Source organism: Podarcis pityusensis, assembly GCF_964106645.2.
Source record: "Podarcis pityusensis genome assembly, chromosome: 3".
In the NCBI taxonomy this organism is placed as follows: Eukaryota; Metazoa; Chordata; class Lepidosauria; order Squamata; family Lacertidae; genus Podarcis; species Podarcis pityusensis.
Genome location: NC_138026.1, coordinates 120,510,912 through 120,538,464, shown reverse-complemented (window position 1 = coordinate 120,538,464; position 27,553 = coordinate 120,510,912). Strand labels below are relative to the sequence as shown.

At 45.6% G+C, this 27,553-nt stretch overlaps 1 protein-coding gene across 1 annotated transcript in view; it reads left to right on the top strand.

Annotated features, from left to right (window-relative positions):
- Positions 1 to 27,553, top strand: part of EPHX2 (epoxide hydrolase 2) — a 105,195-nt gene that overhangs the window by 32,304 nt on the left and 45,338 nt on the right. Inside the window, exons 6-10 of the mRNA XM_081001022.1 lie at positions 12,535 to 12,609; positions 13,538 to 13,633; positions 15,326 to 15,404; positions 18,032 to 18,066; positions 21,350 to 21,376. Coding sequence (XP_080857148.1) covers positions 12,535 to 12,609; positions 13,538 to 13,633; positions 15,326 to 15,404; positions 18,032 to 18,066; positions 21,350 to 21,376 — 312 coding nt within the window. The remainder of the gene's footprint in view (positions 1 to 12,534; positions 12,610 to 13,537; positions 13,634 to 15,325; positions 15,405 to 18,031; positions 18,067 to 21,349; positions 21,377 to 27,553) is intronic.

The following is a 27,553-nucleotide window of genomic DNA, read 5'->3' as shown; positions in this document are numbered from 1 at the left end:
GAGGGGAAGGGGATCAAGTTGATTCCAAGCCAAAGGTCAGGTAACAACTCTGTCTTACAGGCCCTGCGGAAAGAAATCAGATCCTGCAGGGCCCTGGTCTCATGAGGCAGAGCGTTCCACCAGGCTGGAGCCGGTGTTGAAAAGGCCCTGGCTCTGGTTGAGGCTAATCTGACTTACTTAGGGCCCGGGACCTATAGAGTGTTGCTATTTATGGACCTTAAGGTCCTCCACAGGGCATACCAGGAGAGGCGGTCCTGTAGGTACAAGGGTCCTAGGCCGCTTGTGGTCTCCTAAGACCCCTAGATCCTTTTCAAATTTACGTATTACATTTGTGCAGCTGGCGATTCCTGCCTAAGTGCATTTATCCTTGCATTTATCCCCACTGAATTTCAGTTTGTTAGTTTGGTCCCAGTTGTCCGATCTGTTAAGGTCATGTTGAATCCCGATTCTGTCTTCTGCAGTTTGGTTCATCTGCAAATTTGACGAGTGTTCCCTCAATTCCTTCATCCAAGTTGTTTATAAATATGTTGAACAACAACGGGCCCAGGGTAGAACCCTGAGGCTCCCAACTTGTCACCCAGGATGATGAGGAACCAGCAGTGAGCACTCCTTTGCGTTTGGTTGGTCAACTATCTGCACATAACACAACAGCCTGTTCACATAATGTAGCTTTTGCAAGAAGATGAGAGATGTGACAAGCCAGTTGGCTTCTGCCGGAAACTGGTTGGCAGCCCGTGAGCTGAAGGCTTAAGTGCTTGCAGAGTGAAGCAACTTTCAGTCATGCTTGAAAGGTGAGGCGGCTGCTTTGCCAGGCTTGATGCTGGAAGAGAAGAACCTTGCAGTTGTAGCTCTGCAGGAAACATTTCTGACATTTTGTGAGTGTAGGAAGGCAGTGATAACAATAACAATCATTTATTTTTTCATACCCCGCCCATCAGACTGGGTTTCCCCACCGCTCTGGGCGGCTTCCAACAAAATATATGAAAACACAAATGTCAGGTCTATTGGGATACTGCCGGGGAGATGGGGGCATCAGGCAGGCCCCCAGCTGGCTCCAGCCAACCGCCGGCAGCCAGGCAATCACCGGTCTCCCTTGGAACAGCATCAATCAGCGACACGAGCCTCAGATACGTTTAGAGACCCGTGCACGCTCTGTCAGCAGAGTGAATAAATCTTCTCACAGCAGAAGAGGCGGACAGAGCCATGTTTAAGCAGTATATTACAGCATTTTATTCAGCAGCAGGAACGAAGGAAAAAAAAACATGTCTGCTTCCCTTCGTCTCCAGGCAAAACAGCAGCAATGCAAAAGCTCTATACAAATGGAAGTTCCCAGCAAGTGCTAGAAGTAAACAGGCATGTGACACACAACAGTCATTCCTGTACTCTTTTAAGGTGGAACTGAACTACCGTATTTTTTGTACCATAACACTCACCTTTTTCTTCCTAGAAAGTAAGGGGAAATGTCTGTGCGTGTTATGGAGCGAATGCCTACGGATGGCGGGGGGATCTGCTGCAGTCGTGAGCAGAGGATCCATGGTTCCCCTTCCTTCCCTCCTCCATGGCTTGCTTTGAAACAGCAAAGCGGGAGAAGAGCCACTGAGTGGGGAGGAGAGAGGGACAGAGAGCCTGCTTGCTTTAAAGGAGCAAAGCAGGAGAGGAGAGGAGCCTTCTCCTCTTATACCCCTCTTCTGCATTATTAACAGCATCCTTCTCCACCCACCCCACGCGTGTTCCTTGTCCCTTGAATGCTTTTCCTTCCCTCCCAACTTAAAACGTGGTTACAAAGCACAGATCCACATGCATCCTCAGGATTTTTGCACTGGGTCACCCCAAATTCACCATCAGATCACATAGCATGTCCATGGCTACAGCTTGCACCAAAAAAATCACGCACCCACCGTTGCCTGGGGCCGCAGTGGTGCAGAAATGTGGTTACAAAGCATGGATCCACATGGATCCTCAGGATTTTTGCATTGGGCTACCCCAAACTCACCGTCAGATCACATGTCTGTGGCCACAGCATGAACCACAAAAATCATATATCCGCTGTATCGTTTGGAATATTTTTTTTATTGTTTTCCTCCTCTAAAAACTATGTGCGTGTTATGGTCGGGTGCGTGTTATAGAGCAAAAAATACGGTATATCCTAACAAGGTATTCCTCAGCCTTCTGGAAATACCAACTGATGGCTCATGTCTTATTGTACTTCCATATTTAATAATCTAACTAAGATCATGGCCACTGGGCCCATCACCTCCTGGCAAATAGAAGGGGAAGAAATGGAGGCAGTGAGAGATTTTACTTTCTTGGGCTCCATGATCAATGCAGATGGTGACAGCAGTCACGAAATTAAAAGACGCCTGCTTCTTGGGAGAAAAGCAATGACAAATCTAGACAGCATCTTAAAAAGCAGAGACGTCACCTTGCCAACAAAGGTCCGTATAGTTCATTTTTTTTTTTTTAAAGCAATTTATTAAATTTTACAATAAAGATAAACATAATAAACAATGTAACATTGATCTTAACATATTTTCACATTTTCTTTGGACTTCCTCACATCTCCCGCTCCCATTTTCATCGTTGTAACATTTTGTCAGCAATTTATCATCTTATTTAAATTCTTATATCCCTTCTATGTTTCATAATCTTATAATTCTCAAAAGGAGCTAAATTTCACAGTCTTACTTATTTTCTTAAAAAACTTCTAAATTTAGTGGTGCTCAGTTATTTTGATCTAGCATCTTGTTTAGCATTCACTCAAATTACAATACTTTTGTAAATAGTTCTTAAATTTCTTCCAGTCCTCCTCAATCCTCTCTTCTCCCAGGTCACGGATTCTGCCGGTCATTTCAGCCAGTTCCATGTAGTCTATCAGTTGTATCTGCCATTCTTCCAGTGTGGGTAGATCTTGAGTTTTCCAATGTTTTGCGAGAAGTATCCTTGCTGCTGTTGTTGCATACATAAAGAATGTCTGGTCCTTCTTTGCCACCCCTTGGCCGACAATACCCAAAAGGAAAGCCTCTGGTTTCTTAGTGAAGGTATATTTAAATACCTTTTTTAGTTCATTATAAATCATTTCCCAGAACGCCTTCACTTTAGGGCAAGTCCACCAGAGGTGGAAGAACGTTCCCTCACACTCTTTGCATTTCCAACACTTATTATCAGACAGGTGGTAAATTTTGGCAAGTTTGACTGGGGTCATATACCATCTATAAATCATTTTCATTACATTTTCTTTCAGAGCGTTACATGCAGTAAATTTCAATCCATTACTCCACAACCTCTCCCAGTCCTCAAACATGATATTATGCCCAATGTCCTGTGCCCACCTTATCATAGCCGATTTAACCGTTTCATCTTGTGTATTCCATTTCAACAGCAAGTTATACATTCTTGAAAGTACCTTAATCTTTGGTTCTAACAATTCTGTTTCTAATTTCGATTTCTCCACCTGGAACCCTAGTTTCTTATCATTTTTTAAAACTTCTTTAATCTGAGCGTAATGTAACCAATCTCGCACTTTGTCTTTCATTTTCTCCAAACTCTGCAATTTCCAATTGTCTCCATCCTTTTCTAGTATTTCCCAATATTTTGGCCATTTAGCCTCCATATTGGGTCTTTTTCGGGCCTTGGCTTCCAAAGGTGAAAGCCACCTTGGTGTTTTATTTTCCAGCAAGTCTTTATATTTTGTCCAGACATTAAACAATGATTTTCTGACAATATGGTTCTTAAAGGCCTTATTTGCTTTAACCTTGTCATACCATAAATATGCATGCCATCCAAAAGCATTGTTAAACCCTTCCAGATCCAACACATCAGTGTCCTCAAGAAGTAGCCAGTCTTTTAGCCAGCAGAACGCTGCGGCTTCATAATACAACTTTAAGTCTGGCAGGGCAAAGCCCCCTCTTTGTTTTGCATCAGTTAATATCTTAAACTTAATTCTGGGCTTTTTGCCCTGCCAGACAAACTTAGAAATGTCTCTCTGCCACTTCTGAAAGCACCCCGTTTTGTCCAAGACCTGAAGTGTTTGAAATAAAAACAACATCCTTGGCAATACATTCATCTTGATAGCAGCAATTCGGCCTAACAAAGAAAGTTTCAATTTTGACCAACTATCTAGGTCTCTCTTAATTTCTGTCCAGCATTTTTCATAATTGTCCTTAAATAGACTTAGATTTTTTGCTGTTATGTTTACCCCTAGGTATTTTACTTTTTTAACCACATTAAGTTCCATCTCATTCTGAAACCGTTCTGACTCTGTATCCGTCAAATTTTTCCCCAAAACCTTAGTTTTCTGTTTATTTAATTTAAATCCAGCCACCCGACCAAAATCATTAATCAGTTGTAATACTCTTTTCGTACTGGGCTCTGGCTTCTGCAGGGTCAAAACCAGGTCATCTGCAAAAGCTTTTAGTTTATATTGTTTCTGACCGACCTGAATTCCTTCCACCAACCGATCCTCTCTAATCATGTTTAATAGCACTTCCAGAACCGAAATAAATAACAAAGGGGAAATAGGGCAACCTTGTCGTGTCCCTTTTTCAATTTTAAACTCTTCTGTAACCACATTATTAACTATCAGTTTAGCTTTCTGTTCTGAATATATCGCCCCAATCCCATTCTCAAAACCCCGTCCCACTCCCATCTCTTTCAAATTTCCCATCATAAATTTCCAGGAGATATTGTCAAAGGCCTTCTCCGCGTCTATAAAAATTAAGACTGCTTTTGTATTTATGTCTGTTTGCAAAAGTTCCAAGATATCAATAATGTTCCTTGTGTTAGCAAACAGATGTCTTCCTGGGAGAAAGCCGGCCTGGTCCTTATGAATTACTTCATTTAAAACTTTTTTAAATCTAATTGCCAGAATGTCTGCAAATATTTTGTAATCCACATTTAAAAGAGAGATGGGACGGTAGTTCTTAAGTTGTGTCTTTTCAGCTTCCGACTTTGGTATTAATGTGATAAACGCTTCTTTCCACGACTCCGGTGCCCTCTTCCCCTCCATAATTTCATTGCTGACCTCCATCAAAGGTTGTATCAAATAGTCTTTTAATGTCTTATAGTACTTGGAGGTCAGCCCATCTGGTCCTGGAGATTTGCCAAGTTGCATGTTCTGGATAGCTTGTTCAATCTCTTGTCGTGTTATTTTAGAATTCAGGATTGTCCTATTTTCTTGTGACAATTTAGATAGTCCGTTTTTTACCAAAAATTGTTTAATCTCAACATCATCTTGCGGCCCTTGGGTGTATAATTTTTTGAAGTATCTCTGGAAACACTTTCTAATGTCCACTGGATTCTGAATGTTTTTTCCATCAACCTCTAAGTTTGTAACAGTGTTTAATCTTTGTCTTCTCTTCAACTGCCAAGCTAGCAGTTTTCCACATTTATTCGCCGACTCAAACGTTTTTTGTTTCATTAATTTAACCTTCCATTCAATTTCCTGGTTTATCAATTTAGAATATTGTGTTTGATAAAGTTTAATTTCTCTCAGAGTTGGCTGTGACTTCGGATTCACTCTTAATTTCTTCTCTAATTCTTTTATTTTTTCCAAAATCTTATCTTTTTTCTCATTTTGTGTTCTTTTCTTTACTGCATTCTGTTGTATCAAGAATCCCCTCATTACAGCTTTACTTGCGTCCCAGATTATTCTTTTTTCCACCATGTTATTCATATTTATCTCAAAATAGTCCTTCAGAACTTTTTGGGCCTTCTTGGTAATTTCCTGATCTCTAAACAAATTGTCATTCATCTTCCATCTAAAGGATCCAGTTGGTAATAATGTCATATCCATCTTTACTGCATTATGGTCGGAGCAGGTCTTTGGGCAGATTTCCACTTTTCTGACCTTAGGTGCCAGGCCTCTGGAAATCCATATTTGGTCGATTCTTGTCCAGGTCAGTTGGGCTTCAGAAAAGAATGTTCCCTCTCTTCCTAGCGGGTTCTTTGTCCTCCAAATGTCAATCAAATCCATATTGTCAGTCATTTCAAAAAAGGTTTTAGGTAGTCTGCCGTCTTTTGTAACATTTTGACTTTGTGACTTGTCCATGTTAGTTGATACGACCCCATTCATATCTCCCATCATTATGATGTTGTTATAATCTAGGTAGTCCAGCATTGTCTCCTGCAACTTCTTGTAAAATTCCGATTTCCCTTCATTAGGTGCATAGATTCCTAATATCAGCAGTTTCTCACCTTGATGTTGTATCTCAATAGCCAAAATTCTTCCATGTTCATCTTTAAATAGGAATTTAGGTGACAGGCTCTCTTTTGCATATATCACCACACCTCTCTTCTTGACTTTGTCGGACGATACAAATTCCTGGCCCAATCTTTTATTTATTAACACTTTTCTGTGGAGCCTCGTCACATGTGTTTCTTGTAAACAAATAATGTCCAATTGTTCTTTTTTTAATATATGAAATATTTTCTTCCTTTTTTCCGGAATGTTACAACCATTAATATTCCAGCTCAACAGTTGCAGAGACATCCTGAACTATCTGGTTATTTTTCAAGGGGTGGTATCTTCTCAGGGTCTTCAGGTTCCACAGATGCTGATGTTGGTACTGGCGTTGCCTCAGGCCCAGAAGGTAGTTCAGTTCCTTTTTGAAGGTCTTCTCCGTGTGTAGACAAGAATTTATCTCTCTCTTCCAGTGTTCTCACTTTGACCTTTCTCCCTCTAAAGGTAAAAGATATTCCTTGGGGAAATTCCCACCTGAATGGAATTGCGTTGCTCCTTAGTAGTTTAACAAGTTCAGAATAGGCGGCTCTAAGATCAAGCAGTAGTCTTGGGATATCTTTATAAATTTCAATTCTTCTATCCAACACCTCCAGTGATTTTACAAAGTGTAGTCCCAAAATCTTATCCCTTTCCTCCTTTGATCTCAATGTTATCAAACAGTCTCTGGGCCTCTCCTTCTTTATAAATCTTCCAAGTCTGAAAGCTGACACAATTTTAAAGTCCTTTTCTTCCAGGTTCCAGAACTTGGAGAATTCTTTGGTCAAAAACTCAGTTAGATGTCCTTCTTCTGCCTCTTGTAGTGATCTAATCCTTAAGTTGTTCTCACGGTTTCGCAGTTCTATCATCGAGAGATAAATCTGGTGTTCCCCGACTTGTTTAGTGAGTGGTCTTACCTCTTGCTCTAAATTTTCAAATCTTTGTCTGGTGTCCTCAGTCAATTTCCGATTTTCTGCTGAGGCCTCCGTTAACTGTCCAATTGCTTGTGCATTCTGTACCACTTGTGTGGTTAATTTATTTAGACATTCAGTGTTTTTATCAATCTTTGCTGATTGCGCATCTGCTTTCTTGTCCAAAGCTTCCAATTTTTCAAAAATTTTGTCTAGTACAGAAACAGATGCTCCTGAGGCCATATCTTCCAGTTGTAACTGCTCTACTTCGCCCTCTCCCTCCACTTCTGAGGGCAAAGTAGGCACAGATGATCTGCGTGTCTGTGAGGCTGAGGTTAGAGTTGTTAGAGTTGTTTGTTTAGCTCTCCCTCTTTTTCTTGTGCCACTCATTCCAACGTTATCTGTCAGTCAAGGTCACACTGAGTTGTTCCCATGGGAATGGAAAGGCCCAGAGCAAGCAAACAGCAAGGGAATCGAAAGTAAAAAGTGCATGTAAAATCACTGTTATAATCCAATCCTCTAGAGGGAGCTTAATCTGTCTTTCAGAGTCTAATTTAATGTCCAAGAACCTTCAAATACAAATGTTTAGCAGAGTTTATAAATGGTCACTTTGTTGCAGACAGTGCTTATTTATCTCCAAAAAGAATGTTTCAAATTTAAAAGGTCTCAATACCCTCAGATTGTTTCAAGTTCCAATATACAGTATCCAAATCTGCAGTGCTGACAGCTCCCTTAATACTCAGGCAGCTCCTGACTCTGGGTTTCACCTTCTAATTTGTAATCCAATAAGAGGAGGAAAGTCAAGTGCAAATAAAAATCCCAAATCTTTAACTTAAAGTCTTTACTTTAAGATGCAAGTTCAATAGATGCTTGGATCTGTAAAACTTGGAGTCTCTTTCTTTCAGCCTCCACTCCTCCAGCTGATTGCTTTTTTTTCAAGTTCAATGGCTGCGGAAGACGGACTTCCTGCTTCCACGTCTCTCCGCTCTCAGCCAAGTTCAAGTCAATTTAAGTTTCCCTTTTAAAGTCTCAAGTTCAAGTGATTCAGTCTTTTACTCACAAGTTAGTTGCTTTTTCGTCCGGATCCGTAATTTAGCAGGAAAAGGGATCAGCGCTCACCGACAGTAGCAGCGCGGCTTCGCTCCTCAGGCTGTGAAACAGCTCACAGCGCCGCAACCCCCCTCCGTGCTCCGGAGCCCCTTACGGGGTTCCTTCCGCACTTGGAGGGTCGCTCTAGGCGCCCACCGAGCCTCAAGACCCCAGGCTCTTGCCGCCTGGGGTTTTCCAGAGTGGGTCTCCGCTTCGCCGTAGCGGACGACCCGTTGCCTGCGGAGCCTCCTCTCCCGTTCAGAAGAGGACCGCCATTGCCGTTCGCGCCGCCCCCGGAAGTCTCTAAAGGTCCGTATAGTTCAAGCTATGGTTTTCCCAGTAGTGATGTACGGAAGTGAGAGCTGGACCATAAAGAAGGCTGATCGCTGAAGAATGGATGCTTTTGAATTCTGGTGCTGGAGGAGACTCTTGAGAGTCCCATGGACTGCAAGAAGATCAAACCGATCCATTCTGAAGGAAATCAGCCCTGAGTGCTCACTGGAAGGACAGATCCTGAAGCTGAGGCTCCAAGACTTTGGCCACCTCATGAGAAGAGAAGACTTCCTGGAAAATACCTTGATGTTGGGAAAGATGGAGGGCACAAGGAGAAGGGGTCGACAGAGGATGAGATGGTTGGACAGTGTTCTCAAAGCTACCAGCATGAGTTTGACCAAACTGCGGGAGGCAGTGGAAGACAGGAGTGCCTGGCGTGCTCTGGTCCAGGGGGTCACGAAGAGTCGGACACGACTCAACGACTCAACAACAACAATTTAATCATCTAACTCAGTACTGTTTGCACTGACTGGCAGCACCTCTCCAGGCTTCCAGGCAGGGACTGGAGATGCTGGGAGCATCTTCATGCAGTGCAGATGCTCACCTAGTGAGCTATGGCCCTTCCCTAAATGACACCTCAAATTATCTCTGCCACTAACATCCCCTCCACGAACAAGGAATGAAATGAACCTGGGGAAAGAGGTTAACAGCCGAGCATCCTGAGGCTGCGAAGGAGGCAGCTGTGTCGGGGGTTATCCAGGACTGCTGATTTCAGCAGTGTTGGGCATATTAACCTTGTAAACCTTCCTCCGTGACTGGCCCAGCAGGATCTCGTTACTCAGTGCCGGAGCAAAGTGCCTCTCCGTAGTGCTTCCGTCGCTCCTAGTTCTAACAAGCTGCTGCATTTTCCCTCCCCGTCTACAAAGGTAGCTCACGTACCAGCTGATTCTTTGAAAGTGGATCCCCTCCATCCTTTAGAAGGTTCCTTTCTTCTGCTCTCTAGAGAGGCCTCTGCTGAGTGAACTATTAACCGCAGAAGCGTAGAAACTTTCTCTTCTGCACTGACTGAGCCAGGCTTGTACTTTTGCACTCACTGAATTGCTAGGTTTTGTGGTACGTCCTGAAAAAAAGAAAATACAAAGGGCGCTTTTAGATGGCAAGATTGTTTCAGAGCAGGAAAAATCTAAACCTTTGGATCATCTTAATTGCACTTCATTTACATCTCAATATGGGCATTTGTGTGTTTGTGGCATTGAGCAGCACATTGCATTTTTGCTTGCTTTTAAAAATGCAGTATTATTTAATATTTAAAAGGCAAGTTTCCAGACCTCATGGTTGTAGATATTAGAAAGGTTGCTATTTATCTAGGCCTCCCGTGTGTATGGGAGCTAAGCATATTTGCTGCGCAGGAAAAATACCTTTGCCTCTTTCATACACAAGCGTTTTGGGATATTTCCCAGGCTTCCTGACAATTCACTGCACCAGTTGTCATTTTCTTGGGTTGGCATTTGGGGACAGAGGTTTGCAGGACTTCCTTTGCTTTAGTTCAGGTCTGTGTCTGCTTGCACCTCAGTCTGAAAAACAGCCCCCCAAAAAACACCACCAAACGATTCCTTCACCACCACCACACATAAGCACCTTGCGTGGGACGCTACGGTGAACAAGAGGTTCTGAGTGCCAAACAAGTGACCAAAGAGGAAGCGAGAAAAACCAAAATAAAGAGAACCTTCCAGCCAGCTTGACGAGATGCCAGAATGTCATTGTGGGTAGACTCTGGTGCTAGACTCTGGCTACATTCCCATCTCTGATAAACCTTGAAGTTCCTTGAATGCTTTTAGGACAGTCTCTCTCTGCTTCTTTGCCTCGCCACAGAATCATGATGGGGGTAGAAATTTGGTTCAGCTTGCGGCCTAGGGCCCACTTACCTACGGGACTGCCTCTCCTTAAGGTCCACAAATGACAACACTTTGGAGGTCCCAAGTTGCAAGGAGGTTAGATTGGTCTCAACTAGGGCCAGGGCCTTTTCAGTACTGGCCCCAACTTGGTGGAACGCTCTGTCACAAGACACTAGGGCCCTGCGGGACTTGACATCTTTCCGCAGGGCCTGCAAGACAGAGCTGTTCTGCCTGGCCTGTTCCAGTCTGACCCTTATGTCTTCCCTCCCCTTATGGTTTTGATTTATGGGCTACAAATAAAATGAGAAGAGAAGACTCCCTGGAAAAGACCCTGATGTTGGGAAAGATGGAGGGCACAAGGAGAAGGGGACGACAGAGGACGAGATGGTGGGACAGTGTTCTCAAAGCTACGAACATGAGTTTGACCAAACTGCGGGAGGCAGTGGAAGACAGGAGTGCCTGGCGTGCTCTGGTCCACGGGGTCACGAAGAGTCGGACATGACTAAACTGTTGGGATACTGCCAGGGAGATAAAGTCCATCATGGCCCCCAAGCCGGCTGCCGGACGATCCATCGACCTCCCGTAGTCACGCAGTATCAGCAATTAGCGACATGAGTTTCTAGAAAATATCTTGCCACATTCCAGAGCTCATGCACATTCTATCAGCAGATAATGCACAGCCAAAAGTTGCACTCAGGAGAGCATTATTTACAAGTTTATTCAGCGTTGATCAGAACACAGAAAAACATGACTGCCTGCTTTAGTGTCTATGACACAGAGAAAACGAAAGCAACAGAAAACATAAACATCCTGTGAACAGGAAATACGCAGACTCTGACTCACAAAGCCTGCTCCGTTTTAAGGTGGAACGGAAATATCCTAACAATAATCCTAACAATAAAATGAGGCTGCTTTTTAAATTGTATTTTAACCTGTATTTTAAATTGGGGTTGTTGTTTTTTTGTTTCTCCCCCTATTATGTTTCTATTGTAATTTTACTGGTGTTAGCTGCCCTGAGCCTGGCTCTGGCTGGGGAGGGCGGGGTATAAATAAAAATTACGATTATTATTATTATTTCAAGGCAGGCCTCCTTGCTTTGCGCTTTCCCAAACAATATGTGAACTGAAACGCATCCATTCTTTGAAATCCTCACTTTCCCGAATTTTTCGGTGCAGTTCTCCAGCCAAATAATGTGCACATAAATGCATAAAAACCCCTATATGCGGTGAAAACTTGGATGTTCACTTTAAACCAGTGGTTCCCAAAGTGGGCAGTGTGATCACTTAGTGGGGCGCTAAGAGGCAAGGGAGAGGCAAGGAACCAAACTTGAGACTGGAAAAACTGAGAAACCCAAAGATGAACAAATCGGTCCATTTCGGTTTCTTTTGGGTTTCTCATTTGGCCACATATCTGTATCGGTTTGCAGATTTTTGGGGGCAGCATCCAGCTAACTCACTCCCATCAGTTCAAGGACTTCTGCAGTAGCGCTTTTCCTGCCTCTTAAAGGGTAAAGGGACCCCTGACCATTAGGTCCAGTTGTAGACGACTCTGGGGTTGCGGCATTCATCTTGCTTTATTGGCCGAGGGAGCCGGCGTGCAGTTTCCGAGTCATGTGGCTAGCATGACTAAGCCGCTTCTGGCACACCAGAGCAGCGCACGGAAACCCCGTTTACCTTCCCACCAGAGCAGTACCTATTTATCTATTTGCACTTTGACATGCTTTCGAATTGCTAGGTTGGCAGGAGCAGGGACTGAGCAACGGGAGCTCACCCCGTCGCGGGGATTCGAACCGCTGACCTTCTGATCGGCAAGTCCTAGGCTCTGTGGTTTAACCCATAGCGCCACCCGCATCCCTTCCTGTCTCTTATGCTCCCCTAAGTGTGGGTTCCCCTGACCCCTCAGAAAAGGGTTTGGGAAGGTTGCAGGGTGTGCACCAAAAAGAGTTTAGCTGCGCAAGTGGAAGTCCTTCCGCTAACAGAATGAGTTAGTTGGATATCTCCCATTTAAAAGAAGTACTTGTCAAAATTCATCTGTGCTTTACTACTCAAGTCTCCTAATTACACACCTTGTGTATTAGGCAGCTTGCTGCTATTCCTGTACCTGCAAAAGGTGTTTGAAATCTCTCTCCTTCCTTCAATTATCTACTTCCCAGCTTCTTGAGCAGGAGGAATGCCTTCCGCCCGCCTGTGAACCAGAGAGTGTGGTCCACGGCTATGTGGCAATCAAGGTAAGAGCAGATGGACTGCTTTGGGGGTTAGGGTCCTATAAGTGCTTTTTCCGGGGAAAAGAATCCTGTAAGTTGTTCCTTGAAAACTGCCAGGAGAAGCTTCGTTGCTGGGAGGCTGACATATACTGCGAACAATTAAAGCGAGTCCCATAGCTGCTACTTTGCATTTGTCAAATCTGCTCTGCAGATTGAGGCATGAGAGTCCAGTGGTGGCTTCCCAGACTGCAGCAATCTTGACTTTCTGGCAACTTGGAACTTATTTATTGTATTTTTATTCACCTGCAGATTTGTAAACCACTTCACAATCCAAAGTCAACAAAGTGGGGTGCAATAAACCGAGATAAAATAGAAAACACAAAAGAAACAACCTTTCCCCCCCCCCAATTTTTTTATTCATTTTATAACACAAATAAAGAACACGAAAACAAACAATACAAACAAATTATTGCCGTATCCGTATTTTTCTAAACATTGTTAAGTGGGCTTCCCCAAGTCCCACCTATCTGATTTTCATTTTACTTCAACTTTAGCAATTTACCATAATTTCTAACCAATTTTTTTTTTAAATCACACTTAAAATAACTTCACATTTTATCACTTACAAATAATACTATTTTAAAATACACTATCTTCTACTTCTAACCCTACAGCCTATATCCACTTCCAAAGCTGTTCTAAGATTTAAATATTAACATATTTTTTCAAATATTCCTTAAACTTCTTCCACTCTTCTTCCACCGTCTCTTCTCAGTCTTGCTCCCTCTTCCATGTGACAGCGCTTCAGATATTTGAAGGTGGCTCTTATGTCACCTCTTCTCCAGCTTTGATGTTCTTTGTCATGGTGGGCTTTGTCCTGCGATTTGGACGTGATGTCGCTTCCACCTCCGTCTGCGATTCTGACTCATGTCTTACACTGTCTCCCCTTTAGCCTGGTACCCGGCTGCACTTTGTGGAGCTGGGTAGCGGCCCGGTCGTTCTGCTGTGCCATGGCTTCCCAGAGTCCTGGTTATCTTGGAGGTACCAGGTAAGAGATATTCCGTGCAGGTGGAGAGAAGGATGACCTCCATCCGTCATATTTGCAATAGGGCCCCATTAGCACCCACCACACTGTGTGCAGCAGCCTCCCATAACCTGATGCCCCCTAGATGCTTTTCACTACAACTCCCATCAACCCCAGCCAACACACCTGGGATTCATAGTGCGGAATGGCGAAGAGGGAGGCGGATCTTGGACAGGCAGGCTGTGTGCATTGCTTTCTCCTGCACACAGTGAGCTTTAACCAGCCTTCTCCTGGTGTTTTGGAGTACAACTCCTATCCAAGCCCATCTTGGGACTCACCCAAGACCTGAGAAATGCACAGAGGACCCAGTAAAAGGTGGAGAGGTGTGAACCGTACGGGCTGGAAAACGAATTCAGCTGCTGCTCTGGTTTGCATGGACAAGCAGAGTCCCCCAAACCCTGGGCGGGCCCCATGAGGAATAACGACTCAAGACAACGTGCTATGGGATTAAAATTGGCCACAACTTTATTATGTTTCAGATGTGGGTAGACCTTGGCTCAGGCATTGGGCGTTTATCCCTCCCAGTCCCCCCCCCCCCCCCGGGGATCTGGGGAACATCAGGGTTATCCAGGGGGGGGGGCTGGCTCTGGAGAACATATGTTCAAGCAGAGAGAGCCCGCCCCCGTTATGCCGCCGTCGCAGGGGAGAGCAATGACGACCTCTTGGCGTACGGCCAGAGCCTCCCCTCAAACAACCCCTTTTATGGGGAACCCTGGTATCACCGTTGCACAGAGGAGGGGGGTGTGGGTCACCGCTGCACGCCCCCCCCCCCATTCAGGGAAGATAGACTAAAGGATTCCGCCCAAGGCCTGATACCGCCAAAGTTGTGATGTTTTCCTACGGGAAAGGCAACCCTGCCAATGCAGGAGAATTCCTTTCCAGCCCTTCAACAGCAACCTTGACGTAGCAGCGCCCGCGTACCTGTGGAGAAAAGGTTAACCTGCAAAAGAAGTCTTAACTGAGGGTGGGTAGGGTGGGAGAAGCTCTGGAGCCAGATTCCCAGGTAAGATCCTCCGCCTATTGTGTGGGCAGGTAGTCCCTCCCCCTACCTGGCGTGATCACCTTGGCAACGCCTCTCCAGGCGGGATTGGGCAACTGGCTGAGGTAGGCGGAGACCTCCAGGTATCCCACCTGGGGGGAGGCGAAGCCAAGCCTGTGTTAAAGGTGCCGCATAGGGTCCAGGGGGCTGCACGCGACCATGCAAAGGGCGCCCCCCCCATTTAATGTGGGGAGCGGTCATTCCAAAATCTCAGCAAGTGTTGCCCATGTGTCTTTCTCTTTCTTTCCACTTGAGTTCATGCCTTTCCCCCATTCCTTCCTTTGCCTGTTCAGACAGTAAGCCTGTGGTTTTTTTTATGATTCGTACCGTACTCAGTTTCTTAACAATTCCTATCTGTACTTTGCTACGATGCCCACCTTGATAGCGGTGACTGTATGTTGCTTAGAGCCTGTTTCCACTCCTAATCCCTCGGAAAAAGACTCCTAAGCTCCATGCGTGCAGCAAGTGTTGACAGGCTGGATGGTCCAGGATGAAAGCAAAGGAGCCCTTTGTGGCCTGGGGGCAGACCTGGATGGAGGAAAGAAATAAACGTTCCAGTAACCCGAGTTAATTCTCACCCCACTGCCTTGCGGTTCACTCTTGTTTTTCCGTCCTAGATCCCGGCTCTAGCTGATGCTGGCTTCCGTGTCATTGCTGTGGAAATGAAAGGATACGGAGACTCCACAGCTCCCCCAGGTAAGCTGGCTTTCAGCCCTTGTCTTGAACATATGGACAGAGGAAGTCGGGATCCTGCATAGCAGGGGGTTGGGCTGGATGACCCTTGGGGTCCCTTCAGAACTCTACAATTATGTGAAGCTGCTTTCCACCACATCAGGCCTTAGTTCTGCCCAACTCAGTACTATTCACCAGTTGAGGTAGCCAAATGGCACCCTCCAAATGTTGTTGGGTTACAACTTCCATCACCCGTTAGAGCTGCCTTTGCTGCAGGACACCAGCTGCCGACTGGACGGTGTGAGCCTTGAAAGGCAAAGGCCTTGCAAAGCCGCCCTGCTTGTGCCCGCAGTAATAATAATAATAATTTATTATTTATACCCCGCCCATCTGGCTGGGCTTCCCCAGCCACTCTGGGTGGCTTCCAACACAGTATTAAAATACAGTAATGCCTCAAACATTAAAAGCTTCCCTAAACAGGGCTGCCTTCAGATGTTGTCTAAAAGTCTGGTAGTTGTTGTTCTCTTTGTCATCTGGTGGGAGGGTGTTCCACAGGGCGGGTGCCACTACCAAGAAGGCCCTCTGCCTGGTTCCCTGTAACTTGGCTTCTCGCAGGGAGGGAACCACCAGAAGGCCCTCGGCGCTGGACCTCAGTGTCTGGGTAGAACGATGAGGGTGGAGATGCTCCTTCAGGTATACAGGACCGAGGCCATTTAGGGCTTTAAAGGTCAACACCAACACTTTGAATTGTGCTTGGAAACGTACTGGGAGCCAATGTAGGTCTTTCAAGACCGGTGTTATATGGTCTTGGCAGTCGCTCTCAGTCACCAGTCTAGCTGCCGCATTCTGGATTAGTTGTAGTTTCCGGATCACCTTCGAAGGTAGCCCCACGTAGAGCGCATTGCAGTAGTCCAAGCGGGAGATAATCAGAGCATGCACCACTCTGGCGAGACAGTCTGTGGGCAGGGAGGGTTTCAGCCTGCATACCAGATGGAGCTGATAAATAGCTGCCTTGGACACAGAATTGACCTGCGTCTCCATGGACAGCTGTGAGTCCAAAATGACTCCCAGGCTGCGCATCTGGTCCTTCAGGGGCACCGTTACCCTATTCAGGACCAGGGAGTCCCCCACACCCGCCCACCTCCTGTCCCCCAAAAACAGTACTTCTGTCTTGTCAGGATTCAACCTCAATCTGTTAGCCGCCATCCATCCTCCAACCGCCTCCCGACACTCACACAGGACCTTCACTGCCTTCACTGGTTCTGATTTGAGAGAGAGGTAGAGCTGGGTATCATCCGCATACTGATGGCACCCAGCCCAAACCCCCTAATGATCTCTCCCAGCGGCTGCATGTAAGGGCGCCTCTCCTCTTCCTTCGCTCTTGTTAATGCCAGACACATTCCTGGCAGCAGCTCATAAGATCCCAAGGGCTTTTCATCCACAGGTGAGGAACCTCTGGCCCAAAGCATAGCTGGAGATTAGCCTGATGAAAGGGTGGGTGGGAAGGAAGAGAGAGGCTGGGACACACTCCCTTCTTGATCTGCTTAAAGCTCGGCTGCCCTCAGCTGCCCTCTCCTCCCTTCCATCAGCTCCCCCCCTTTTTTTTAAAGCTCCCATTGCCTTCCAACTTTGAGGAAATGAGCGCAGGAACCTAGAATCATAAAACTGTAGGGTTGGAAGGGACCCTACAGGGTCATGTAGTCCAACCCCTGGAGGGCAGGAATAAGAGTCTCAGACCATTATGCCATCTAGTTCAGTATCGTCTGCTCTGACTGGCAGCAGCGCTCCACTGTTTGGGCAGGAGTCTCTCCCAGCCTTGCCTGGAAATACCAAGGACTGGACCTGAGTGTTCTGCATGCAAAACAGATATTCTAAGTGACGAAGGTGCGCTGAGCCTCGTGAATCCAGCACTTTGGGTCTGTCCAGCTATCCTTTTTCTTCTGCATTCATGACAATTTGTGCACTTGATGATATATTGGGGGGGGGGGAGTTACAGGAGATTCTGCTTTCATTGCTGCTGTTGCCTGCAAGAGTTTTGGGGTAAACAGATAGCTTCGTTTGCAATCATTGTGTGCCCCGAAACTTCCAGCTAACTTTTCAAACCACAAATGGCAATTTGTTTAAGTTTATATCCGTATAGTTAAAGCTCTGGTTTTCCCAGTAGTGATGTATGGAAGTGAGAGCTGGACCATAAAGAAGGCTGATCGCCGAAGAATAGCCAGGTGTCCCCAGTTGTACCGCTGGTTCTTCCTGCTTAAGTGTAGGGCCTTCAATTGTCCCTGCTGACATTCATTTTGTTAGTTTTGGCCCAAGTTTTGGCCCAGTTCTCTCTTTAGACTCATCTTGAACCCCAGTTCTGTCTTTGTGGCATTAGCTGCCCCTCCCCGTTTGGAGCCATCTGCATATTTGATGAGCGTCCCCTCAATTCTTTTATCCAAGTCGTTCCAAGAACTGTTGCTGAACGCTCCAGTACAATGCTTATTCATCCTTCTCCAAAAAGCAACTTCTCTTTCTGTATCGAGTCCAAAGAGGCAGACACTTGCAGAGATTGGAAGATTGCTCACGAGGAGAGGCGCATGGCAGCTTTGGAACATTAAAAATGAATTTTGAGGGCACTAAAATGACTTTAATAATTGATTTTGTTTTTGCAGAGATAGAGGAATATTCCCAGGAAGAAATATGCAAGGTAGGTCACAGCATTCAGGAGCCTACCTCTGGCATGTGCTCACTTGAATCGATCCCGTGCGAACACTTAAAACGAAAGTTGGATCAAGACTGTATTAGAACGGAGAAAAGGTAGCCTAGACTTCGTTAATGGGGCTGGGGAAAAAGGTGCAGAGTTCAGCCAAAAACCAGGAAGCTGCTATGTACTGAGTCCATCTAGCTAATTACTGTCTACACCCCAGGAATCATAGAGTTGGAAGGGACCCTGAGGATCATCTAGTCCACCCCGTGCAATGCAGGAATATGCAGCTGTCGCATGCAGGGGTCGGACCTGCAACCTTGGCATTATCAGCACAACACTTTAACCGGCTGAGCTATGAGCTATCTATCTGTCTATCTATTTATTTATTTATTGCTTACTAACCGGTAAGAAAAAAACAACAGTAACTTTCAGAAAGTTAATATAACAATAGACTAAATAAAGGTAAAGGGTAAAGGAAACCCTGGTCGTTAGGTCCAGTCGTGGACAACTTTGGGGTTGCAGCGCTCATTTTGCTTTACTGGCTGAGGGAGCTGGCGTACAGCTTCTGGGTCATGTGGCCAGCATGACTAAGCCGCTTCTGGTGAACCAGAGCAGCGCACGGAAACGCCGTTTACCTTCCCGCCGGAGCGGTACCTATTTATCTACTTGCACTTTGATGTGCTTTTGAACTGCTAGGTTGGCAGGAGCAGGGACCGAGCAACGGGAGCTCACCCTGTGGCGGGGATTCAAACCGCCCACCTTCTGATCAGCAAGTCCTAGGCTTTGTGGTTTAAAACTCACATCAACTTTCTGGACATCTGGACAGGCTTGTCTGAGCAAGGATGTTTTAAGGAGGCACTGAAATGAGCGCAGTGAAAGTGGCTGGCTGATATCAATAGGGAGTTCCAAAGTGTAGTCACTGCCACACTGAAAGATTGAGTTCTTACAAATGTGGAACGGGTAATTTAACCTTGCTGGGGCACCTGGTCTACATCAGGTGTAGGCAACCTAAGGCCCGGGGGCCGGATGCAGCCCAATCGCCTTCTCAATCCGGTCCGCGGACGGTCCAGGAATCAGCATGTTTTTACATGAGTAGAATGTGTCCTTTTATTTAAAATGCATCTCTGGATTATTTGTGGGGCATAGGAATTTGATCATATTTTCTTTCAAAATATAGTCCGGCCCCCCACAAGGTCTGAGGGACAGTGGACTGGCCCACAGCTGAAAAAGTTTGCTTACCCCTGGGCTATGTGATCAAATTTGCCATGTGGAGCTTGATCATACAGCCAATCCCTAGGGAAAGCAGATTTCAAGTCACTGCCCATCAGCTGTTAGGTGGAGACTTCAAGCTTGCTGATCATTGGCTCTTCATCTGACATCGTTGTGATATCAGGTGATTGACAGGTGGGCAGTGCCTCCCATCCGTCAGATTTGGCCTGCCACGGGTCAGAAAGATTATGAAGTTTGGCTGATTCGAGTGTTCATGCTCTTAAGTTTGCTGCTGAAGTTGTGCAAGCCGTTGAAAATAAAACGGGTTTCCTAACAGCTTTATATCAGTTATGGTGCTACCACACTTGAAATTAAGTTCCAACCCTATGATTCTACAAAAACTACATAAGATTATGAATGCAGAGGGGATGGTGAGTTTTCCTTCTCCTTTCATAATACGTGAACTAAGGGACATCCAGTGAAGCTGAATTTTGGAAGAATCAGGCAGACAAAAAGTACTTCTTCACACCAGGCACTGTTAACCTATGGAATTCACTGCCACAGTATGTAGTGGTGGCCTCTAAGTTGGATACCCTTAAAAGAGCGTGGAACGTGTCCAGAGGAGGGCAACCAAAATGGTCAAAGGCCTGGAAACGATGCCTTATGAGGAACGGCTAAGGGAGCTGGGCATGTTTAGCCTGGAGAAGAGGAGGTTAAGGGGTGATATGATAGCCATGTTCAAATATATAAAAGGATGTCATATAGAGGAGGGAGAAAGGTTGTTTTCTGCTGCTCCAGAGAAGCGGACACGGAGCAATGGATCCAAACTACAAGAAAGAAGATTCCACCTAAACATTAGGAAGAACTTCCTGACAGTAAGAGCTGTTCGACAGTGGAATTTTCTGCCAAGGAGTGTGGTGGAGTCTCCTTCTTTGGAGGTCTTTAAGCAGAGGCTTGACAACCATATGTCAGGGGTGCTCTGATGGTGTTTCCTGCTTGGCAGGGGGTTGGACTCGATGGCCCTTGTGGTCTCTTCCAACTCTATGATTCTATGAAAAGAGGTTTAGGCAGCTTCATGGAGGATAAGAAGCAATAGGTGTGTACCACCGTCTCCAGACGCAGAGGAATTATTATTATTATTATTATTATTATTATTATTATTATTATCAGAGTATGCCTCCAAATCCCAGCTGCTGGAATATTGCTGATTGGTCAGGCTCTGAGCAAGGGAGCAGATCCTGCGCCAAAAGTCTGGGCAACGGAGATTGGGTTACACATCCCCTTTAGTGTAGCCTTGTGAGCTGCCAGTTCAGACTCCTGCTTGCTTGCATCCAGAGAACGCCTGGGCATGTCCAGAGTTGATAGCTGTGTGTTGCAGTGTAGACTGAGCACATTTGCAGCTGCTTACAATCAGCATCATTTTAACAGCTAGCGTGGGTTCAGTAGCGACAAGATACTCTCCGAAGAAAAATCCTGGAGGCTTGACTTCTGTATTTACGGGGCCGCCCCTCCTGGTCTGCCCCGCAGAGGACCTTAAGGTCAATGAATAACCATAGTTTAGAGGTCCCAGGCCCTAAGGAAGTCAGACTATCCTCCACCAGGGCCAGGGCCTTCTCAGTGATGGCTCCTACCTGGTGGAACGCTCTGTTCCATGAGACTAGGGCCCTTCAGGATTTAACCTCCTTCTGTTGGGCCTGTAAGACGGAGCTATTCTGCCTGGCCTTTAATTTGAATTCAGCCTAATCTTTTATTTCCCTTCTCTTTCGTCCCCCTCCCATTTTATGAAGATCACCCGCTCTGAGACCCCACAGCTAATTCTCCCCTGGCCTCCTCGCTGGCCCAAGTAGGACCAATTCAGCCAGCTAGCCCTGGGGATTATCTAATTGATTTTTGATTTTTGAATTTTATTGTTATTCATGTTTTTAATGCTGCTTTTATAATTAAGTGTTTTAAATTTGTTGTTAGATGCCCTGAGCCCGGTTTTTGAACTGGGAAGGGCGGGGTATAAATAACAAATTTATTTTTATAAAAAATTTATTAATATTGACTTTTCATTTGATCTTTGCTTCCTTAGGATCTGCTGGTCTTCCTGGACAAAATGGTAAGTTTCAAAAAATATTCAGACTTGAAACCTTTTCATGGCTGTCCGTCTCTTGCGACGTGGCCTATCTGTGAGACTCCTCTGTGTGTCCCAGTGGATTCTTCTTCTTCTTTTTCCTGTTCTTATGATATCGTTTTACCATTTTTATGTTGACTTGCACTGCATGTATGTTTTGTTTTTTTTAATTAAGTGACTTAGAAATATATCCAAATAACTAAATTATTATCTGCAGCGTATTTGGATCATGCATGTTCTGTTGGCCCACTTGGACCTGCTCACATTTCCTCATCTGCATGGCATAAATGGTGTTTTTTTTTAAAAAAATAATATTTATTATTTTTCCAAAAACACTAAAAAAAGAAGAAAAAAAAGAAAAAGAAAAACAATACAATACAACACATCAAATTAACAAAACAAGACTAAGACAATAAAATAAATCAACCAATTTCATTATCCCATCTTTCATTCACTTATTTCCACGACCTTCTCACACCTCCCTTTTTGTATTCCACTTCTGTTAATTATTTCAGCAATTCCTTTCCATCTTCCTCTGTTTTCTATCCTATAATTATCTTAACTCATTCTAACCTTATTTTTTCCCCTTTAATACTCTATTAACCTATCTGTACTTAATTCCTTATAATATTTCTACTAAAGCCATATAACTTCATTTCAACATTTTTCTAACATTCATTAATTTTACAATATTTCTGTAGATAGTCTTTAAACTTTTTCCAGTCTTCTTCCACCAACTCCTCTCCCTGGTCTCGGATTCTACCAGTCATTTCCACCAGTTAGGCATAAATGGGATTTTAAAGGGATCCGTGGGACTCCTAATGTTTCGTGTGGATGTTAGTCCACACAAAAGGAGTGTCTCCACCCCCATCGTTCTGCCCAGTCACTAAGGTCCAGCTCCAAGGACCTTCTGGTGGTTCCCTCGCTGCGAGAAGTGAGGTTACAGGGAACCAGGCAGAGGGCCTTCTCGGTGGTGGCACCCGCCCTGTGGAACACCCTCCCGTCAGATGTCAAGGAAATAAACAACTATCTGACTTTAGAAGACATCTGAAGGCAGCCCTGTTTAGGGAAGTTTTTAAAGTTTTATGTTTTATTGTGCTTTTAATTCTGTTGGGAGCCGCCAAGAGAGGCAGGGGGAAACCCAGCCAGATGGGCGGGGTATAAATAATGAATTATTATTATTATTATTATTATTATTATTATTTAGAGTTGGCTTTCGCTGGTGCTTTTGAGGCGTGGGGATTGTCTTGTGCCAAGATTCCTGGCTTGGTACCAAATCAGGGATGGGAATACTGTGACTCTCTGGGTATTGCTAGACTTCAATTCCCACCGTCCTTGCTGGCTGCTGGGAGTTGTAGTCCAATAGCACCTAGGGTCCTCCAGGTGTGTTCCCCATCCTTGCACGAGATCTCCAGCCCTTCAGATTCCTGCCCAAGTGCCTTCAGGTTAGCTCTCCTCTCCAAACCGATTCCTCTGTTGTTGTCTGCATCCTTTCCCTCTTCCTGTGACATGTCCTTCCTTTATCCCTCTGATTATAACCGACCGACGGAAAAAGACGGTTAATGGAAGTGCTCTTAAAAGTTCAGCCGTGTCGTTCTTTGAGCCTCGCTGGGAGAGAGTAGTAAAGGAAGATTCCCCCGTGGCTTGGCAAGCAGCTGGAGTGAAGGTTCTAATCAATTTTTCTCTCTTGGCTAAAGTACAGCCTCTCGTATCAGTTTAATAGCGGATGCATCCTCTGTCAAGAGACTGATGCTTCGGGGAGGGAGATGCGAGTGCTGGTTAGCCGTCCGAAAAAACACACAAGCGTGCTGTTGCCCTGTCCGTTGTCATATTCCAGCTAGCCCCTGGACTTGTTTGGGGTCATTAGTTTCTGTTGCCTCTGAGGCTCCTTCTGATCATCCCAGCATGCAGGATGACTTGATCCAGTGGTGGTTGGGGAGATAAATTGTCCCCATGACTCCTTCAGCCCTTGGCATCAGTGGTGGTTTTTCAGAGCAGGCTGGTTTCCAAATGCACCAGCTCTTAAGTTGTGTGTGCATTAGGACTGTGCTCAGTGTTCCTGCAGCAAAGGAAAAGAGCCTAATGGGGGGGTAAAACATATATTATTTCAGTTTATATCCTCGTTTTCCACCAGTAACACACAAGACTACTGACAATAGTGATAATAATACAACAGTAATAAAATGTGCATATTTTATGTGGGTCTGTTTTCCCGCTGTTCGCTGTCCTCCTTAGAAGCTGCTTGGGTGGATTTCCCTCCTCCCCCCCAGCTTCCTCGCAGCATGATCCAGCCAATCGGGGATCGTGCTATAGGCGTGATGATGTCACAGTGCGAAATAGCCAGGGTCAGGGAAAGCAAGCATAGCCCATTTAGAGCGAGGGCAAGGCTGCTGGTGCTGCAATGCCCTCACTTGGGATGGGCAGGGAAGGGAATGTATGTCCCAAGGCATCTCTAGGTGCCATTACTGCCTGAGTGGGTTCCTGGTTTGCTGGCGGGCATCCATCTGTCTTGGGAGACAATGGAGGAGGGTGCCTTTGAGGGTGAGCTGTTGGAAGGTTGCAGCCCGAGCTAGAAACTGAGAGATGAAAGCTAGGAGCTAAATGGCACCTTAAACCTAGGTTATGAGCACAACAACAGAATGCCTAGGCTGGACATTGCTAGGATGGATGGTGGCTAACAGATTAAGGTTGAATCCTGACAAGACAAAAGTACTGTTTTGGGGGGACAGGAGGCAGGCAGGTGTGGAGGACTCCCTGGTCCTGAATGGGGTAACTGTGACCCTGAAGGGTCTCTTCTCAGGTGCGCAGCCTGGGAGTCATTTTGGACTCACAGCTGTTCATGGAGGCGCAGGTTAATTCTGTGTCCAGGGCGACTGTCTACCAGCTCCACCTGGTACGCAGGCTGAGACCCTATCTGCCCACGGACTGTCTTGCCAGAGTGGTGCATGCGCTGGTTATCTCCCGCTTGGACTACTGCAATGCGCTCTACGTGGGGCTACCTTTGAAGGTGACCCGGAAACTGCAATTAATCCAGAATGCGGCAGCTAGACTGGTGACTGGGAGCGGACGCCGAGACCATATAACACTGGTCTTGAGAGATCTGCATTGGCTCCCAGTACGTTTCCGAGCACAAAGCAAAGTGTTGGTGCTGACCTTTAAAGCCCTAAATGGCCTTAGTCCTGTATACCTGAAGGAGCGTTTCCACCCCCATCATCCAGCCCGGACACTGAGATCCAGTGCCGAGGGCCTTCTGGCAGTTCCCTCATTGTGAGTGAAGTTACAGGGAACCAGACAGGGGGCCTTCTCGGTGGTGGCACCCGCCCTGTGGAACGCCCTCCCTTTAGATGTGAAGGAAATAAGCAGCTATCTTATCTTTAAAAGACATCTGAAGGCAGCCCTGTTTAGGGAAGTTTTTAATATTTAATGCTGTATTGTTTTTAACACTCGATTGGGAGCCGCCCAGAGTGGCTGGGGAAACTCAGCCAGATGGGTGGGGTATAAATAATAAATTATTATTATTATTATTATTATTATTATTATTATGGTGCACTTTTTTATAACAAGAATAGAAAGCTGAAAATGAATGAACTGCGGCTAAAAAATATTATATTGATTTCTTATATGGTCTAGTCCTCATCTAAAGACTGCAAAAAACAAAGCCATGCTTCCCCTGCCCGCCCGCCCCCTAATATTCTTAAGAGGGCCTCTTCTCGAGTCTTCAGAGAGTGGCTGGAAGTGGGGAGGCAGAAAACGGTCCTCCTTTCCTTCCACTCTGCAGTTTTAATCTGAAATCTTTGGGGCAGTACTGCTCCCAGAGCTCATAAACTGCTTGCGCTAATGAAATCCCTTGTCACAAAACGCGCCTAGAACAATGGGAGTTTTGAATGCTGGTTGCAACGCTTGCTGTGGCTGTAGAGACCGAATAAGGGAGAGACATGTTTTGCTGCAGCTGGGGAAGATGAAGGCATCCGGTTGTGCTGATGCAGATGCACCATGACATTCCTTTTCTCTGCGCTCCTCCCAGTGGTCATTCCTCCCCTGGTCACTGCTGTGGATGCATGACCTGACAGCCTGTCTCCAGGCACTGCGGTTGTCTGCAAGGGATTCCCACCTGGCAGGGTCGACGTTGCCAGCCTACGTGTTACGTTTGCAGACATCTTTGTAACGCAGAGTTGGCCTGCCAACAGGCCTGGTGCCAGCTCCCCGTAAAATACCGTATTTTTTGCTCTATAAGACTCACTTTTTCCCTCCTAAAAAGTAAGGGGGGATGTGTGTGCGTCTTATGGAGCGAATGCAGGCTGCGCAGCTATCCCAGAAGCCAGAACAGGTAGAGGGATTGCTGCTTTCACTGCGCAGCAATCCCTCTTGCTGTTCTGGCTTCTGAGATTCAGAATATTTTTTTTCTTGTTTTCCTCCTCCAAAAACTAGGTGCGTCTTATGGTCTGGTGCGTCTTATAGAGCGAAAAATACGGTGCATCCTTGGAGATCCTGCCATCTTCCATTCTGTGCAGGCCACCTAGAAATTGCTGAAATTCTAGATCGAAGCCTCAGGCTCCTTTTCAACCTGATGAGCTCTCTCTGGGGTGATTCTTCCATGCCATTTAAAGCTGGTTGTGTTTTTATTTTTGAGATATGCTGCTTCAGTGCTTAAGCTGCCGGTGCTTAAGCTACATTCCCTTCGTGAAAATACGACTTCTTTTTTTTATATATATCTTATAACGTTCTTGAGTAATGTCTACGTAATGGAGCACGTTGATCGAGCCAGTTGTAGATTTCATCCAAGGCTTCGTCCTGGTGCATTTTTGCCGACGAAGCGGATTAATTATTGCATGTCGTTTTGGTTGAAATATGCCAATCCTGCTTCTCTGACCTTCCTGGATAAAACGGCTTCCCTTTTGCTTTTTGCTTTTGATAAACGGCCAGGTCTCGAACACAGAGAGAGGTCACCCGAACCCCCGCCTCCGAAGTTAAATAACGATTCCTCCTTTTAACCTCTTTGGAGACATTAATCTGTTTTGACAATATAATTAGGATTGTAGTTCTGATTGCTGGCCCTGTGGGAAGGAAGGAATCAATTCAGGATTTATTAAAATGAGGTAGGTGCGTATATCTTGAGAGAGTGTGTTTGAAGTGTTGGTGGGGGTGTAAAGCTGAATTCTTGACCTAGGCAGGTTTTGCTTTTTCCTGCGGATATCTTGCAGAAGATTTAGGACAGGTTTTATTTTTTGGACATGCTGTTCTACCAAAGAATTCCATTTTTCTAAAATAATAATAAATAAAGATATCCTCTCTGCACTTTCCTACAGGGGCTCACTATAGTTCTCTTAAAGAACTGATGGTTCAAATAAGCTATTAGTCTTGTGCCTTTTAGTTGCTGAGTTGTTCTCAGAGGAGACTTCCCAGTATTTGAGGTCTTCTGCTGAGAAACTTGCACCCGCTGCCCCTGCTTTCAAAGGTGGTAAAGGTAAAGGGACCCCTGGCCATTAGGTCCAGTTGTGACCGACTCTGGGGTTGCATTGCTCATCTCGCTTTACTGGCCGAGGGAGTCGGCATACAGCTTCTGGGAGCTCACCCCATCACGGGGATTCGAACCACCGACCTTCTGATTGGCAATTCCTAGGCTCTGTGGTTTAACCCACAGCGCCATCCGTGTCCCTCTTTTTCAAAGGTGGAGTGGGGGGGCAAATATGGCAAAAGGTACTCCAAATTGGTTGACATTCAGGCAACAAGCTAGGATGATTTTTGCCATCTTATGTCTTTTAAATTTAATTCTACAGTGGTACCTTGCTTCCCGAACGGCTTGGCTCCCAAACAGATCAGCTTCCGCACATCGCAAACCCGGAAGTGAGTGTTCCAGTTTGCGAATGTCCATTTCGGCTGTTGGCATTCTTTCTGGGGCCAATCAGAAGCCGCGCCTTGGTTTGCAAACATTTTGGAAGTCGAAAGGACTTCCAGAACGGATTGGGTTCAGGAACCAAGGTTCCACTGTATTTATTAAATATTTTTTATAATGCCTTTCATTAAAAAATAATTTAATTCCAAGGCAATTTACTATGGTAAAGGTAAAGGGACCCCTGACCATTAGGTCCAGTCATGAACGACTCTGGCGTTGCGGCGCTCATCTCACTTTATTGGCCGAGGGAGCCGACGTACAGCTTCCGG